Below are 15,100 nucleotides of genomic sequence, written 5' to 3' on the forward strand. Positions count from 1 at the left end.
ACACAGCACGAGCTTCTGGGCCGACCAGCGGTGCCACATGAAGCTGGGCAGGCAGTGTGCTCTCCGCCGCCTCGCAGACTGGCTCCTGCATGAACCCACAGGGAGCTCGACCGGCCCCTACTGTTCTGGTGTCTGCAGCCAGGCCAGGCTCACATGGAAGAGGCTGGGCGGTGCCGGTGGGCTCCTCACAAGTGCCTAGCACTTGAGCGTGGGGACTTCCCCGGTGCGCCCTGGCGTCCTGGGGAGGGTAGCAGGGAGAGTGAGAACGAGCTCGGTGGACAACCCACATTCTCACCGCACCTCCATCCCGTCACCCCACACCCAGGTAGCCAGTGAGAGGTCACAACACACACACACACACACACACACACACACACACACACACACACACACACACCCGCCATCCAGGTGCTGCCACCTACCTCCAGTTCCCCATTCCAGCCCAGGGCAGGGTTGATCAGGCCATTAGGGCCTGCCTGCTGCTGGTCGCCATCTGTGGGGTGATCAAACCCCCACTCGCACCCGCTTTGGCCAGGTGCTGCCTGCTCACCTTCTCCACCATCCTGTCATGGTCCCCATCTCATCGGGCCCATGGGGCGAGCAGCACCTCCCCTGCTGCCTGCTGCCTGTGTTGCCTTGTTGATGATTGGTTTCAGAGAGGAAAGAAGAGAGAGAGACAGAAACATCAATGATGAGAGAGAATCATTAATTGGCTGCCTCCTGCACAACCCCTTACTGGGGATCAAGCCCACAACTTGGGCATGTGCCCTTGACCGGAATCGAACCTGGGAACCTTCAACCCATAGGCCGACACTATCCACTGAGCCAAACTGGCTAGGGTTATATCACATTTTTTATATTGGTTTCTTATTTTACAATAAAATTTTGCTGATTAAAAAAAGATAATAGCAGAGAAATTCCAGATTTGATGAAAGACATAACTACTTACAACCAGAAATCACAACAAACCCCGAAGAGGACAGCTAAAAGTAAAACCACACCTAGACACATCATGTGAAACTGAATAATATTAAAGACGACAGGGTCTTAAAAGTAGCCAGAAACTTATACAGAAAAAAAATGACAATTATAAATAGCATTTATTTAAATGGCAACAATAGAACCCAGATGACAAAGAGCAGTAAGTTAAAAATTTGGTGTGTAAATGACTGTTCCTCTAGAATTGCATGATTGCTACTTGTCTATCCTAATATCCATCTTGCCTTCTTCCTTATTCACAGCAGCCTGGTTTTATACGGGGAGCAATAAAAGAACTTCTAAGAAAGAACCTCATTCCCTAGCCTAACTTGCAGTCGGACCCAGTTCTGGCTAATGAGAGGTAGGAAGAGTCATTGGGTAAGGTTTCCAATAAGTTCCTTAAAGACAGGCATCTGTACATGATGGATGAAGTGGGAAACTTTCTCAATCTGATAAAGGGAATGTACAAAATACCTTCAGATAAAATCATACTTAGTGGTGAAAAATTGAACATTTGATTGACAGCAAAGCAAGGATGCTTGCTCTTACCACTTCCATATGATACTGTACTGATGGTCCTAGCCTTTGCAATAAGGCAAGAAAAATAAATAAAAGGCATAAAAGTTCAAAAGGAGGAAGTATTTTGCTATTTGCTGATGGCCTGGTTGTTTCTGTAGAAAATCCGAAGAATCCTGTAAAAAAAAAATGCTACCAGAATGAAGTGAATTTAATAAGATTATAGGCTATAGCCTAAACTGGTTTGGCTCAATGGATAGAGCGTCGGCTTGGGGACTGACGGGTCCTGGGTTCGATTCCGGTCAAGGGCATGTACCTTGGCTGCAGGCAGATCCCCAGTAGGGAGTGTGCAAGAGGCAGCTGACCGATGACCCTCTCTCATCGATGTTTCTTTTTTTTTTTTTTTTTTTTCTTCAATGTCTCCCCATTCACAATTCAGACCAGACAAAGAGCCTGAGCTGAGGTGTATATGGGGTAGGTTTACTCTGCCTCCTATTTCTGTACAGTCAGTGTAAGCACACAGCCTGTGGTAAGCACCAGGAGGCCTCTCATCGATGTTTCTAACTCTCTATCTGTCTTCCTTCCTCTCTGTACAAAATCAATAAAATCTATTAAATTAAAAAAAGAAATAAAGCTAGTTTATTAAAAAAAAGATTATAGGCTATAAAATTTTATATACAAAATCAGTGTATTTTTATGTATTAGCAACAATTATAAAATGAAACCTTAAAAATTTATTTGCAATAACGTGAAATAACAAAGTTCTTAGAAATAAATTTAACAAAAATATGCATACTTTTAAATAAGCATACTTTTCTGCAATTCCAAAGCCAAACAAAACAAAACAAAACTAATATTAGGAAGTCATAACAGATGAAATTAAAAATACTAGTTATCAAAATGTAAGGGACAGAGCTAAAGTGGCATTTGGTAATTTATAGCCTAAGTGCTTATGGTCAGAAAAGACAAAGACTAAAAATAGAAAGTGTCCGTTGAAGAAACCAGAAAATGAATCATAGAAATAAAAGACAGAGAAAAATACACAGATTAGAATTAAACAAATAGAAAATAGAGATGATAAACAAGATGAAAAACAGATTCTTTAGAAATTTTTCCTAGAAAAATAAACTTTAACAAATCAGACTCAGGATGAAAAAGTACTTAAATATACTGATAGCAATAAAAAAAAGTCTACCCACGAAAAAGACCAGATCCAGAGATTTATAATCAACTGAACCTTCAAGGATTCCTGCTTCCTACAAAATCATCTGGAGTTTGGGAGATGTCTGTCCTGAAGGCAGGTAGATGTGAACAGCTAGAATTGATGATTGAAGCTTTGATTCATCCACTCAGCAAATGTATGTTGAGTGCTTACTGTGGGCCATGCACTGTTTCAGGACCTTGGACACATTGTTAAGCAAGCAGTTCGAGCTCCCTCTTCACAGAGAGCCCGTGTTCTGGTGGGAAGACAGATACTAAACAAGTGAGTTCCATACAGCACCTGACAGGAGGTGCTGCTGAAGAGAGAGAAGTAGATGGAAGTGAGGGGGTGGGGGTTGAATCGGGGGGGGGGGGGGGGAAAGAGTGCAGATTGGGCAGAAAGGAAGAGCAGACAGAAGACCTGATTGCAGAAGCCCCTGCCCCCATGAGTTGTCTTGAAAACCAAGGGCGTGAGGCTCCAGGGAAGTCAGGGGATCCAGGAAAGAAAGCTTATGGCGTTATCCCAGGGGAAATGTGGGTCCAGGCGGCTGAGGCATGGAGGGCAGGACTGGGATTCAGTGAGGAAGTGGGCCCCAGAAGGGTTAGAGGAGGAGGGAGGGGTGAAGGAGGGGGCACCCCTGAGCTGCAGTGAAGGTCAGCTGAGACTAACACCTTGTCAGAAGAGCTGACTAGGAGGCACTTGGGCCTCAAGGGAGGTGGGGTGAAGGCTGGGGCATTGAGGGCTGGTGGGCAGGCTCCATTCAGGACTAGGTTTGCCCTGTGCCAGGCACTGTTTTGGGTGTTTAGCCCTCATGTGCCCCCTAAGGCCCAAGCTTGTTCGTGGTGGGAGAATGTGGGCAAAAAGTAGGGGACAACGATCTTTCAGGGACCTTGGTCGTGAAGGAAGGAGGGAGGCCATGGTCAGGTGAATCCTCACTTCAAGGACAAGAGGCAAGGGAGGCGAGGAGACAGGGCTGGGCCAGGGAAAGGTGGACCTACTGAGGCTGGTGGACAGGATGCTGGGGTTTTCTTGTCTCAACAAAATAAAGAACACAAATGCCCGTGTCCTTGGCTTCCACGTCTGCAGACCCACGGCACGGCAGCTCAGAGGCCCGAGGTGGGTTCAGGGCTTCTGGGTGTGCTTTTTGCTGCTGTGCGTGGTGGGGGAGTGTGGGCCTGGATTCTATGCACATGTGCCATCCCTTTGCAGAGCCAGCGCTGTATGAGGGCTCTGATATCACCCAGGGCTGAGCCGGGCCCGAGAGAGGAGGCCATGAGTCGATGGAGGTTCTCTCCCAAGGGGTTGGGCATCGGTGCAAGGGCTCAAGTAGGGAGGCCTGGGAGGCAGGAAGGGCCACGTGAGGTCCAGGCTGGTTGGGCAGGTGGGTATGTGGCCATTAGGCAGGTTTGCAGGGAGTTGGCGAAGGACTAGGGCTGCTTGAATCTGGAGGGGGGTGGGGGATGGGAGGAGGCAGAGCCTTCTGGCATCTGTCAGGGACTTTGGTAAGCTTATCCATGCCTTGCAGTGGCCACAACAGGAGGAGCCGCTGGTAGCAAAGGCAGGTGGAGGTGGTGGTGGTGGTGGTATGGATGGGGGAGGGCGGTGGCAGGGCTGCTCTAGATGGGCATGGGGTTGGGGGCCTGGGTAACTTGGAGAGGGAGGATGCGGGAAGGGGCAGGAAGATGGAGACACAGAGCACCGGAAACAGTAGTTTCCTCTCTCCAGGGCTGGGCCAGGAAATCCAAACTCTCATGCTTCCCAAGGTGCTTCCTGCAGATAAGTGGGCTTCCAACCGCCCCTTCCTGCTCCCGGCTTTCCCCGCCCCTCCCATCCTGCTCCAGGCCTCAGGGGACCCTCAGCTCCCTCACTCAGGCCAGGCCAGTGGCCTTGGGAAGAGCCTGGACAGGGAGGTGGGAGGTCTGGGCATCCTGGGGCCACGCTTCCGGGCAGGGAGTGTCTGCTGAGAAAGCGGGACCAGACAGACCCACAGACTGCGCTGGAGGCTCAGCTCTGCGGGGTCAGTGGAACCTGGGGGTCAGAGATTTTCCCTAAAGTGCGGCGGCTGGGGGTGGAGAGAGCCAGGGCTCCCTCAGGGGGTAGAGCTGGCCCTTGGGAAGCGGCCCTGCCTGGGGAGGAGGGGCCCAGAGGCTGCCCTGGAGGCAGAGGGACGGGCGTGGGCGGTGGTGGGAGGCCGGTGGTGGCTGTGTGGGGAGCGGGCTGCTCTTGGAGGGAATGTCAAACACTTCCGCGTGGGGTGAGGGTGTTTCCAGGTTGCCATGGGGAGGGGCCGGGAGGTGTTCTGTGTGTGGGTTCATTCAAGTTATTCCTGGGAGCGCAGGGAACCCAGGGTTGCGCCTGGCGAAGGCGGGGGCGGCCGAGGTCAGCGCGTTTTCTCCGGGCGCCAGGGGTGCCCCACGTTGGCGGGCTGTGAGGTTCCCGTGCGGTGAGGGTTCGCACTGTGCCTTCTCAGGGGGTGCGCGGCTCTGCTGGGAGGCGCAGGGCCGTGCTTTTGGGAGTCCTGGGAGTCAGGTGGTATTCCTCTGGGGCGCAGGGATGTGGCGACGTTCAGTGGTCCCAGGGTGCAGCGTTTGGACGCCCGGGGCAGTTCCGTGGGCCCTGAGGATGGGGGGCCGGCAGGCTCCGCGGAGTGGTGGTGCCGGAGCGAGTTCTTCCCTGCGCTCCCGCTCCTCCACCCACTCGCCACCCCGCCCGCGTTGCCAAGACAACGGGAAAAACTAAAATTCTCTTCCAGCCGCAGGTGGAGTCTCGTAGCGCCCCCTCCCCTAGCCCTTCCTCACAGGTCGCACCCCCATTCTGCCGTCGCTAAGGTGACGGGGAGGGGGCGTCGGGCGAACCTGGGCCTGAAGCGGGCGGGGGACAAGGGGCCTGAGTCCGGTGCGAGCTCCCTGAACGCGGTGGCCATCGGGGGGCCGCGAGGGGCCTGGCTCAGGAGCGCACAGGCCCGACCCCGCCCGAGGTCCCGCCGTCGGACCTGGCCCGGGGCGGGCTCCGTACCTGCCTGTCCCCGGCCTCCGGCGGGCGGGGCGGGGCGGGGCGGGAGGTCGGAGAGGGGCGCAGCCGCTCCGGACACTAATTCCCGGGTTTTCTCTCTCCCGCCCTCCCTCGCCCCTTGCCCCTCCCCAGCTCCAGGACCCTCCTCGCCGCCTCTCCCTCGAGGTCCGCGGAGGCTTGCGCCGCCGGAGCCACTCCCAACGCCCAGCCCAGGGCTCCCCACGCGGCAGCCCCGGGTCCCCGCCCGCTGGTGCCCCCTCCGCACGAACCCTCCCACTCGCCAGGACCCTCCCAGGCTCCGGCCCCGCCCCGCCCCGGGCTGGCCCCGAGCCCTCCCGCCCCCGCCCCGGCGCAGCCCCCCGGCCGCCCCCGCTTCCCTCCGGCGCAGGCCCCCTCCCCCTGCCGCCCCCGCCCCCGGGAAGCAGCGCCGCGGAGCCCGGGCCCATGCAGCTGAGCCGCGCCGCCGCCGCCCCTGCGGAACCTTCGGCGCCGCCGTCCCCCGCGTCGGCCCCGGCCCCCTCCGGCCCCCTCCCGCTCAGCGCGACCGACGGGGCCCTGGCGGGGGGCGAGGGGGGGCCGGGGCGCCGCGTGGAGCCCCCGAGCGCCCCGCTCCCGGCCGCGAGCAGCCCCGGCCCCGGCGCGGGGATGGACGGCCCCGGGGCCGGCGCCGTGGTCGTGCGCGTCGGCATCCCGGACCTGCAGCAGACGGTGAGCCCGCCGCCCCCGCCGTGCTCTCCGCGCTGGGCGCGGGGACCCCGGCCGCGGCTACTCACCCCTCCCCCGCCGCCTCGGAGGGACCCTCCCCAGCGCCCGGGGCGGGGCCCCGGGAAGCACCGCCCTGGGGCGGGCGGGGCGTTGCCGGTGGTGGTGGAGGCGTGGGTCCGCAGCGTGGGCTCCCGAGTCCCGGCTTCCCGCGGGGAGCCCGGGGCCCGGTGGCCGCGCTGCCGGGCCGGCGGCCGCGCTCACGAGCCCGCTCCGCCGCAGAAGTGCCTGCGCCTGGACCCGGCCGCGCCCGTGTGGGCCGCCAAGCAGCGCGTGCTCTGCGCGCTCAACCACAGCCTCCAGGACGCGCTCAACTACGGGCTCTTCCAGCCGCCCTCCCGGGGCCGCGCGGGCAAGTTCCTGGACGAGGAGCGGCTGCTGCAGGAGTACCCGCCGAACCTGGACACGCCCCTGCCCTACCTGGAGGTGAGCGGCGGGCGGGCGGGTGCGGCCCGGGCGGGAGGAGGGCTCGCGAGGTGCGACCATGGGCTCCACCGAGGCGCGAGCAGTTGGTGTGGGAGCCGGGCTTTGTGTGCGGGAGGGCAGGAGCAATGTGAATTGTGTGTGCGGTGCGTGCGGCGAGCCGTGTGAGTCGTGTGTGCAGGGAGCATTGTGCCGGGCCTGCTGTCAGCAGCGTGTGCTGTGGGAGCCCAGAGCGTGGTTCCAGGGATTGGGCTGCGAACAGGGGTGCGCCCAGAGCGTGTGTGGAGTAAGCCAGCGCGTAGTCCGTGTGTCGTCAGCCCTCTCCTTGGAGTCTGTGAAGCAAACCTAAGCCTTCCTCATTTGCTCACCCATTTATTCTTTAAAGGCCGTCCGTGCCCTGGGAGCCATGGGGCACAGACACGTGGTTTGGGAGGAGGGATGCCAAGTGCAGTGAGCAATGCAATAAGCATTATGGTAGCTGAGCTCCAAGTTGGCTTGGCCTCTGGTGGCCCAGGGTCAGTTCTGCTCAGAGAGTGGGTGTGAGGGAAGGGAAGCCTGAATCCAGGTCTTGGAAGAGGACTGGGTTTTCCAGGGAATTCTGGGGACGGAATGAGACAGAAAGCCCATTGCAGGCCACGGACAGCTAGGTGAGGCGTGTGTCGCTCTGGGTTGGTTGGCTATGTGCCCGTGGTGGTGGTGGGAGCGGGTCTGCGTGGTTGGCGAGAGGGGTTCTGTGCTGAGGGGGATGATCCGCATGAGGCCTGAGCCCCAGAGGTAAGCAGGACTTGGTTTTGTGCCTGCGTTCACTCAGCCCAGGTGAGTGCCTTTCCCTGCCTTTTCTTTACCTGAACAGTTTCGATACAAGAGGCGAGTTTATGCCCAGAACCTCATCGATGATAAGCAGTTTGCCAAGCTTCACACGAAGGTAAGGAGGCAGCCACACGGCGTTGGCTCAGCCTATTTTGTCCTGTGTCAGGGGCCCAGAGCCGGGGTTGGGGGTGGAGGGCTGGGCAGACTCCAGGCATCACAGGTCTGGGATAGGTGGTCTGGAGCTGGGTTAGGGTTGGATCAGACCCTATGGCCCATCCTGGCTCAGGAGGATGGAGTGCGATCGGATACGTGCCTTGTGGAGAACCTGGGGTGGGCAAGGGGAGAGAAGCAAACAAGCACCACCATTTGGGGGGAGGGGGGAGCATCACTCTGTGGTCACCTGGCTGGGCACTTGGAATTGGGCATCTCATCAGTTTCCTCCAGGAAGGACTACCACCCGTTGGCACAGGGAGATACTGAGTCTTGAGCCATTTAGTGACTTGCTCACAGCTGTATAGCCAGTGAAGCTGGGGCTGAACCCAGATCTGGCTGACTCTGGGGCTTGTGCTTGGGCACACCTTGCTGCTTCCTCTGAATGCTGGGGGGCAGGGTAGTGCTGTGGGCCCTCCCCACAGGTGGACCACAGAGCTCCCACCTCAGGTTCCCGTGAGCCAGGGGACGTTTGCTTGTTGGACACTTCTCTGGAGCCTGGATGAGGGATTTGAGCCCCAGTGACCCCTCTGTGACCTTGGAGCCTCTATGCCAGACTTCTCTGCTGCCCAGAACAGTGACGTGACTCTGTGGCTGCAGAGACTCTTGTGGCCCCTTTGTGGCCCTGTTACCCTGGTTCCTCCCATGGTTACGTCTCCTCCAAAGCTGTCCCACAGGATAGGAGTGACTCCTTTTTCTAAAAAATATATTTTTATTGATTTCAGAGGGGAAAGGAGAGGGAAAGAGAGAGAGAAGCATCAATGATGAGAGAGAATCATTGATTGTCTGCCTCCTGCACATTCCACACTGGGGATTGAGCCTGCAACCTGGGCATGTGCCTTGACCAGGGATCAAACCTCGACCTCCTGGTTCATAGGTCGATGTTCAACCACTGAGCCATGCTGGCCAGGTGACACTGGTGTCTCTTGCTCTTCAGCCAGCCCTACTTGTTTTTAGGATGAGTTTCAACCTCATACCACAGCCTTGTGTCTCTGCCTGCCTGGGCTCCAGCTGCCCCACCCTGACACCACTCACCCTGGATCCGGCTGAGGTCTCCCTCAGTCGTCCTGAGCAATCCGAGGAGGCTACCTCCTGTGGTGTGGTCCCTGTGCTGCCCTGTCCATTTCTGGTGTGCCTGCTGTTTCCAGCCAGGCACCTACCTGTGCGTGAAGCTTCTGTAGCAGCAGGGACTCGGGGGCTTTGCTGGGTGGGTTCATGCAGGTGGAGTGACATGAAAGGCAGGAGAGGTGCTGGCACAAGTAGGCCCACCTGCGGGTGGAGAAGCTCCTGGGAGGTCTGCCAGGGGCGAGCGCATGTGGGATATGGACCAGGGAAGAAACAGGCCACCTTGGAGCCTCTGACAGAACCCCGATGAGGACGGGGGTGAGGGTGGGCTGGTCCCTGCTTGGGTGGCCTTGTGGCGCTAGGACCAGGTGAGGGGCTGGGCAGCATGGATGCTTGCCAGGAGGCTTGAGTCTGGCTGTTTGAAAGTGGGTGACAGCCGATGATGATGGTTGTGATGGGGCTAACCAGGATGGCCGGGTGTTCCAGGCGAACCTGAAGAAGTTCATGGACTACGTCCAGCTACACAGCACAGACAAGGTAGCCCGCCTGCTGGACAAGGGGCTAGACCCCAATTTCCACGACCCTGACTCAGGAGGTAAGGAGCAGTGGGGGAGGGGCATGGTGCTGGAGTGGCCGGCACGTAACCTTCCTCTGTCCCTGAACCCAGAGTGTCCCCTGAGTCTTGCGGCACAGCTGGACAATGCCACGGACCTGCTGAAGGTGCTGAGGAATGGTGGAGCCCACCTGGACTTCCGCACACGCGATGGGCTCACTGCCGTGCACTGTGCCACGCGCCAGCGGAATGCGGCGGCTTTGACGGTTAGTACCGGCCGGGCGGGGCATGTGGACCAAGATGGGGAGGAAGTTGGGTCCAGCGTGAACACTGAGGCTCCTCGCCTTCAGACCCTGCTGGACCTGGGCGCTTCACCTGACTACAAGGACAGCCGTGGCTTGACGCCCTTGTACCACAGCGCCCTGGGGGGCGGGGACGCCCTCTGCTGTGAGCTGCTCCTCCACGACCATGCTCAGCTGGGGACCACTGATGAGAACGGCTGGCAGGAGATCCACCAGGTGGGCAGGGAGCCCTGTCGGGGGGGTGAGGTCCTGGGCTCTGTCGGGAGTAGGGGCATTTCCAGCTCTCTCTGTAGGAGTTGGGATTCCAGCCCCTGTAAGTGTGGGGGTACCGAGCTCTGTCAGAGGCACAGCAGCACCCCCCTCTTCCCTTAGGCCTGCCGCTTTGGGCACGTGCAGCACCTGGAGCACCTGCTGTTCTACGGCGCTGACATGGGGGCCCAGAACGCCTCAGGGAACACAGCCCTGCACATCTGTGCTCTCTACAACCAGGTGTGACTGTAGGTGTACATGTGTGTGTGGGTATGGGTGATCCCGTGCAGTGACTACATGTGTGTACACGTCTGATCTGGTGTCCCTCCAGACGTGCTTGTTCTGCGTCTGCAGTGAGCAGTGGCCCTGCAGGCCTACGTGTGCATGTCTGTTTCCTGAACACACGTGTGTTCTGAACCACAGGTGTGCATTGTGTGCATCTGGGCCTTCTGGGCCAGGTGGGACCTCCTGCCCTGCTTCTCTCATGCCATGCACGTATGCTCTGAATGTGTGGGTGTGTGCTGTCACCCCCTGACCCTCACTCCCACGCTGCCGACAGGAGAGCTGTGCTCGTGTCCTGCTTTTTCGTGGCGCCAACAAAGATGTCCGCAATTACAACAGCCAGACGGCCTTTCAGGTACCAGAAGCGCAGGAATGAGAGGCTGCCCCGGGGTGTCTGTCTCTTTGTGGCTAGACCTCTCTGGATCTTGGTTCTTCCCTGAGGCAATCTCCCCACTCTTCCGTGGGTGGGGTGGGACCGGGTGGCCAGCAGCGGGGGACTGGCTCATGGGGGTGGTCACTGTGATGGTGAACTCTCACTTTCTGGGATAGGAGGGTTAGAGGGCTCTGGGGCCAGGGGCAAACAGGTGTGGGCCTGACCTTCCAGAGACAGGAGGGTGCAGAGGTGACACAGGTCAGAGGGGTGGTCCCAGCTCCTGACTAATTTAGGCACATTTCTGAGTCCTTTCTCTGGCCGGGTTTGATTCTTGGCACCTGGATGACTAGTTGGAGGGGTTTCCATGTAGCCTGAAATGTGTGGGAGGAGTTGGGGACCACGGAGAAAGCTGAGAGCAGATCAGGCCACTGCGCTGTCCAGCAGGTGCTGAGATGGCAGTGGAGGGCCTGTGGGAGGACCAGATGCAGGGGCGAGGGAAGGGCAGAGAGAGGGTAACAGGAGGGAGGCAGTGGGGAGCCATGGCTAAGACAGGAAAGGTGGTGTGTGGAGGGACCATTGAGAGAATAGTGGGGTGATCGGCACGCCCCTGTTTGCTCAGGACTCTCCTGGTTTCAGCTGTGTCCCAGGAGATCCCTCAGTCCTGGGCAGACTGGTGGGAGGGTTAGGTGGGGGCAGGGTTTGAGCCTCGGGCCACCAACCACCAAAAACAGGAGCCCCAGGAGCCACTGGGGCCCAGGGGTGGGGATTGTGATGTGGCTGAGCCTCTCCCGTCCTCCCTCCCCAGGTGGCCATCATCGCGGGGAACTTTGAACTGGCAGAGGTCATCAAGACCCACAAAGACTCGGATGTCGGTGAGTTCTGCCCATCCCAGGTCCACGTTGAAGGTGGGTTTGTGGGGGTTGTCTGGGGTCAGCGGGAACATGACAAGGGAGCCCTCATGCCCTGAGCTGCTTCTTCCAGCCCTGGTTGCCAGCTGTGCTCCGTTCTGTGAGTCCATTTGTGGCCTCTGCAGGGCTGGGAAACGGACTGAGGGAAGGGAAGGGCCTGTGCAGAGTGGACAGAGGGTCAGGGTCAAGGTCAAGGGTATGGTTAGGTTGGGGCTGTTGATTGGGGCCAATGGTGGGTTTAGGGATCCACTGAGGTTGGGAGGGGGTTGAACTTAGGGTCAAGGCTCAGTTTCCCATTAGGTCAAGTTAAGGGCTAGCCGGGAGTGTGGGACCGTGGCTGTGAGCCCCTGCCCACAGCAAGAATGCAGTTCATTGGCAGGGTCACATCAGTGTGATGCAAGCACACAGGGCCAGGTGTGTGAGTGACTCGTGGTCCCAGAAGAAAAATCAGACATGCCATCTAGTCTCTACTTCAGGCAGGCAGGCGCTCCAGCAGCCTCAGGGAGGTCCCCTCCACCCCCCCACCCATTCCCACCCTCCACCCCCCAGCCCTTAGGGCTGTGGGTTGGCCTGGGATCTGTCCTAGGAACTCTGCTATACTTCTCTGGGGTGGAGAGTCTGGGGCTGCAGGAATGGGTGGGCCTCCTCTTCAAGGAAGAATATTTTCTGGCCAGAGGCCACCCCTCCAGGTACCTGGCCACATGGGGGCTCCCCTCTTGGCTCCCATGTGTCCTGGTTGGCACGGCTTTTCTGCCCATGGCTCTCTTTGAAACACAGACTCCCAGGCTCCCTTTCTGCCCTGAGTGATAGTAGCAGAGAGCCAGGGCTGGTCTTAGGGTTAGGGCCCTTCTTGATTATAACGTAAAGTTAATGTGTTGTCTGGAGTTGAATTTTGGTCTGGGGTTGAGATTAAGGCCAAGTTCACCTTTAAGGACCTTGCTCTGTAGGGTCTCCCCTGAGTAGACCTCTCAGCAGTAAGGCTCGCTTATGGACCCCTGATGCCTGAGCAGGGCTGGGACCATGGTAATGGGTAGTGGGTCCTGGGTGTAGGCGGCTCCAGGGCAGCAGTATCCATCCGCTGAGTGAAGTGGTGTCAGGTTAGGCTCTGGCTGACAGAGCTGTGCTGAGGTTGGAGGTGTGTTAGGGGCAGGAGATGTCTCAGTCTGGCTGGGTCTGAGCTTGCAGAGGTTGTTAGCCTGGGAGGACCTGGGCCCATGGATGTGTGGGGTCTCTTTTCGGCTTGTGGTCCTCTAACTGTGGGAAAGGTGCTTAGGGCTTCTGTGCCTTCGTTTCTCTTAAGCAAAAATGATCTTTTACAGTTATTTGCACCTACTTCTCACCTCTGACCTCATTGGGATTTGGTTCTGTGGGTCTGGACTCTGGCCGTGGCCTCAGTCCAGCTGATGGGGGGAGGAGGCTTGCCTGAGCCAAGGCTTGCGAGCGGCAGGAGGGCCCCAGCTGACTCTCATTTTTGTGGCGTGGACAGAGATGCTTGGGTTCCAGGGGGCACCTTTATGGCAGCTGACTGCCTGGCCGACCCAGGGTGCACTCTCTGGTTGGGGTTAGAAGTGCTGTGGGTGGGTCCAGGTATGGGGCCAGCATCTATGTCACTTAGGCCGGTGGTGATTGGCTCTGTCCCTGCTCGCCCGTTCCTCCTCACTTGTCACATGTACACTTGGATGATACAGCCACAGGCGAATGTAGTCATGAGTATTTGCTATAAACCCTGTTGTTATCTAACTTACTCTCTCAGCACCCCACCCTCCATAAGTGATTATTAGTTCACGTTTACAGAAGGGGAAACTGAGTCACAGCGGGTGAACGGCAGAGCCTATCTTCAGACCTGGGCCATCCAGGGGTCTGTCTCCCTAACTCCCTCTGCACACATCCACTCCAAGGACACTTCCTCAGTGACAGATGCAAGTTGCCATGTCCTTCTCAGCGTGGGGACCTGGGTGGGGCTTCACAAAGAGGAGCTGCAGGAGTCTGCCAGGCTGGGGCCTGTCACCTTCTGGGGACAGGACACTTGGGGCCTCTTGGCAGCCCCACCTGCCCCTCTAGACTGCCAGGCCTGAAACAGGACCCTGGCCTGGGAGCAGCCACCTTCAGACCCACGTCCCCCACCAACCACGTGCACACTCAGGCACGTGTCCACATGGGCTTGTGTCCCGCAGTTCTCTGAAGGTGCACTAGGGAGGTCCCCACCCACTCTCAGGTCACATCTTCTCACCTGATCACCTCTGTCTCAGTGGGCCTGGATGGAGCCCGAGATTCCGGATTTCTAAGGAGCTCCAGCTCAAGGTGAGCCTGCTGGTCTATGGCCCACACTTCGTCACGTCACAGAAATCTAGAACAGGGCTTTGCAAACGATGCCCTGCAGGCCAAATGCAGCCCCAATCAACATTTCTTTGTTTTTAAATTCAGGCTTTAAAATTGAGGATTTAAATTTCATTTAAAATTAAATTCACATAACATAAAATTAACTATTTTAAATTAAATAATTCAGTGGTATTTAGCCGAGACCGGTTTGGCTCAGTGGATAGAGCGTCGGCTTGGGTTCGATTCCGGTCAGGGGCATGTACCTTGGTTGTGGGCACATCCCCAGTAGGGGGTGTGCAGGAGGCAGCTGATCGATGACTCTCTCTCATCGATGTTTCTAACACTCTATCTCTCTCCCCTCTTCTCTGTACAAAATCAATAAAATATATTTTAAAGTAAATAAATAAATAAATAATTCAGTGGTATTTAGTACATGCACAATGTTATACAACCAATTCTGTTGAATTCCAAAACATTTTTATCACCCCAAAGAAAACCCTAAATAACTAAGCAATTATTCCACGTTCTCCTCTTTCAACCCATGTCAGCCACTAATATATTTTCGGCCTGTATGGATTTACCATTCTGGATATTTCATATAAATAGAATCAGACTATGTAACTCTTGGTCTGGCTTCCCACTCAACGCATCTTCAAGCTTTATTCAGATTGTAGAATGCATCACAGTTTAATTCCTTTTTATGGCTGAATAGTATTTTCTTATTTGTATATGTGACTTCTTGTTTATCCATTCATCCTTGGGTGGACACTTGTGTTGTTTCTACCTTTTGGCTATTGCAAATAGTGCTGCTATGAACATGTGTGAAAGTATTTGCTTGAGTACCTGTTTTCAGTTGTTTTGGGGTTATACTTAGGAGTGGAATTGCTGGATCATATGATAATTCTGCATTTTTTTTGAGGAACAGCTAAATTGTTTTCCACCATTTTACAATTCCACCAGGAATGTGTGAGGGTTCTAAATTCTTCAGGTTCTAAATGTGTTCTTGTAAAAAAAAATTTTTTTTTTTTTAATATGGCTATTCTAGTCTGAGTGAAGTGACATCTCATTGTGGGTTTCCAGTTGCATTTCCATGATGGCTGATGGTGCTGAGCATCTTTTCATTGGCCACTTGTATTC

General features: G+C 56.5%; 1 protein-coding gene and 1 non-coding gene across 5 annotated transcripts in view; one reads left to right on the forward strand and one right to left on the reverse strand.

The window, feature by feature from the left end:
• Positions 1 to 1,908: 1,908 nt before the first annotated feature.
• On the reverse strand, positions 1,909 to 2,040 carry LOC118714766. Its single transcript, XR_004986681.1, has one exon. It is a non-coding gene; the product is annotated as a small nucleolar RNA SNORA51 (small nucleolar RNA).
• Positions 2,041 to 4,548: 2,508 nt separating this feature from the next.
• SHANK3 (SH3 and multiple ankyrin repeat domains 3) overlaps positions 4,549 to 15,100 on the forward strand; it is a 48,572-nt gene continuing 38,020 nt past the window's right edge. For 3 of the 4 annotated variants that reach the window (XM_036430148.1, XM_036430151.2, XM_036430150.2), the window contains exons 1-9: positions 6,137 to 6,415; positions 6,692 to 6,895; positions 7,746 to 7,817; positions 9,464 to 9,572; positions 9,645 to 9,796; positions 9,881 to 10,048; positions 10,205 to 10,321; positions 10,641 to 10,718; positions 11,542 to 11,608. In XM_036430148.1, coding sequence (XP_036286041.1) covers positions 6,152 to 6,415; positions 6,692 to 6,895; positions 7,746 to 7,817; positions 9,464 to 9,572; positions 9,645 to 9,796; positions 9,881 to 10,048; positions 10,205 to 10,321; positions 10,641 to 10,718; positions 11,542 to 11,608 — 1,231 coding nt within the window. In that variant the 5' untranslated portion in view covers positions 6,137 to 6,151. Of the gene's footprint in view, positions 4,713 to 5,839; positions 6,416 to 6,691; positions 6,896 to 7,745; positions 7,818 to 9,463; positions 9,573 to 9,644; positions 9,797 to 9,880; positions 10,049 to 10,204; positions 10,322 to 10,640; positions 10,719 to 11,541; positions 11,609 to 15,100 lie in introns of those variants that run through there. The other variant, XM_036430149.2, reaches the window with a different exon arrangement.

The sequence above is a fragment of the Pipistrellus kuhlii genome, unplaced genomic scaffold (genome assembly GCF_014108245.1).
Source record: "Pipistrellus kuhlii isolate mPipKuh1 unplaced genomic scaffold, mPipKuh1.p scaffold_m20_p_101, whole genome shotgun sequence".
Classification (NCBI taxonomy): Eukaryota; Metazoa; Chordata; class Mammalia; order Chiroptera; family Vespertilionidae; genus Pipistrellus; species Pipistrellus kuhlii.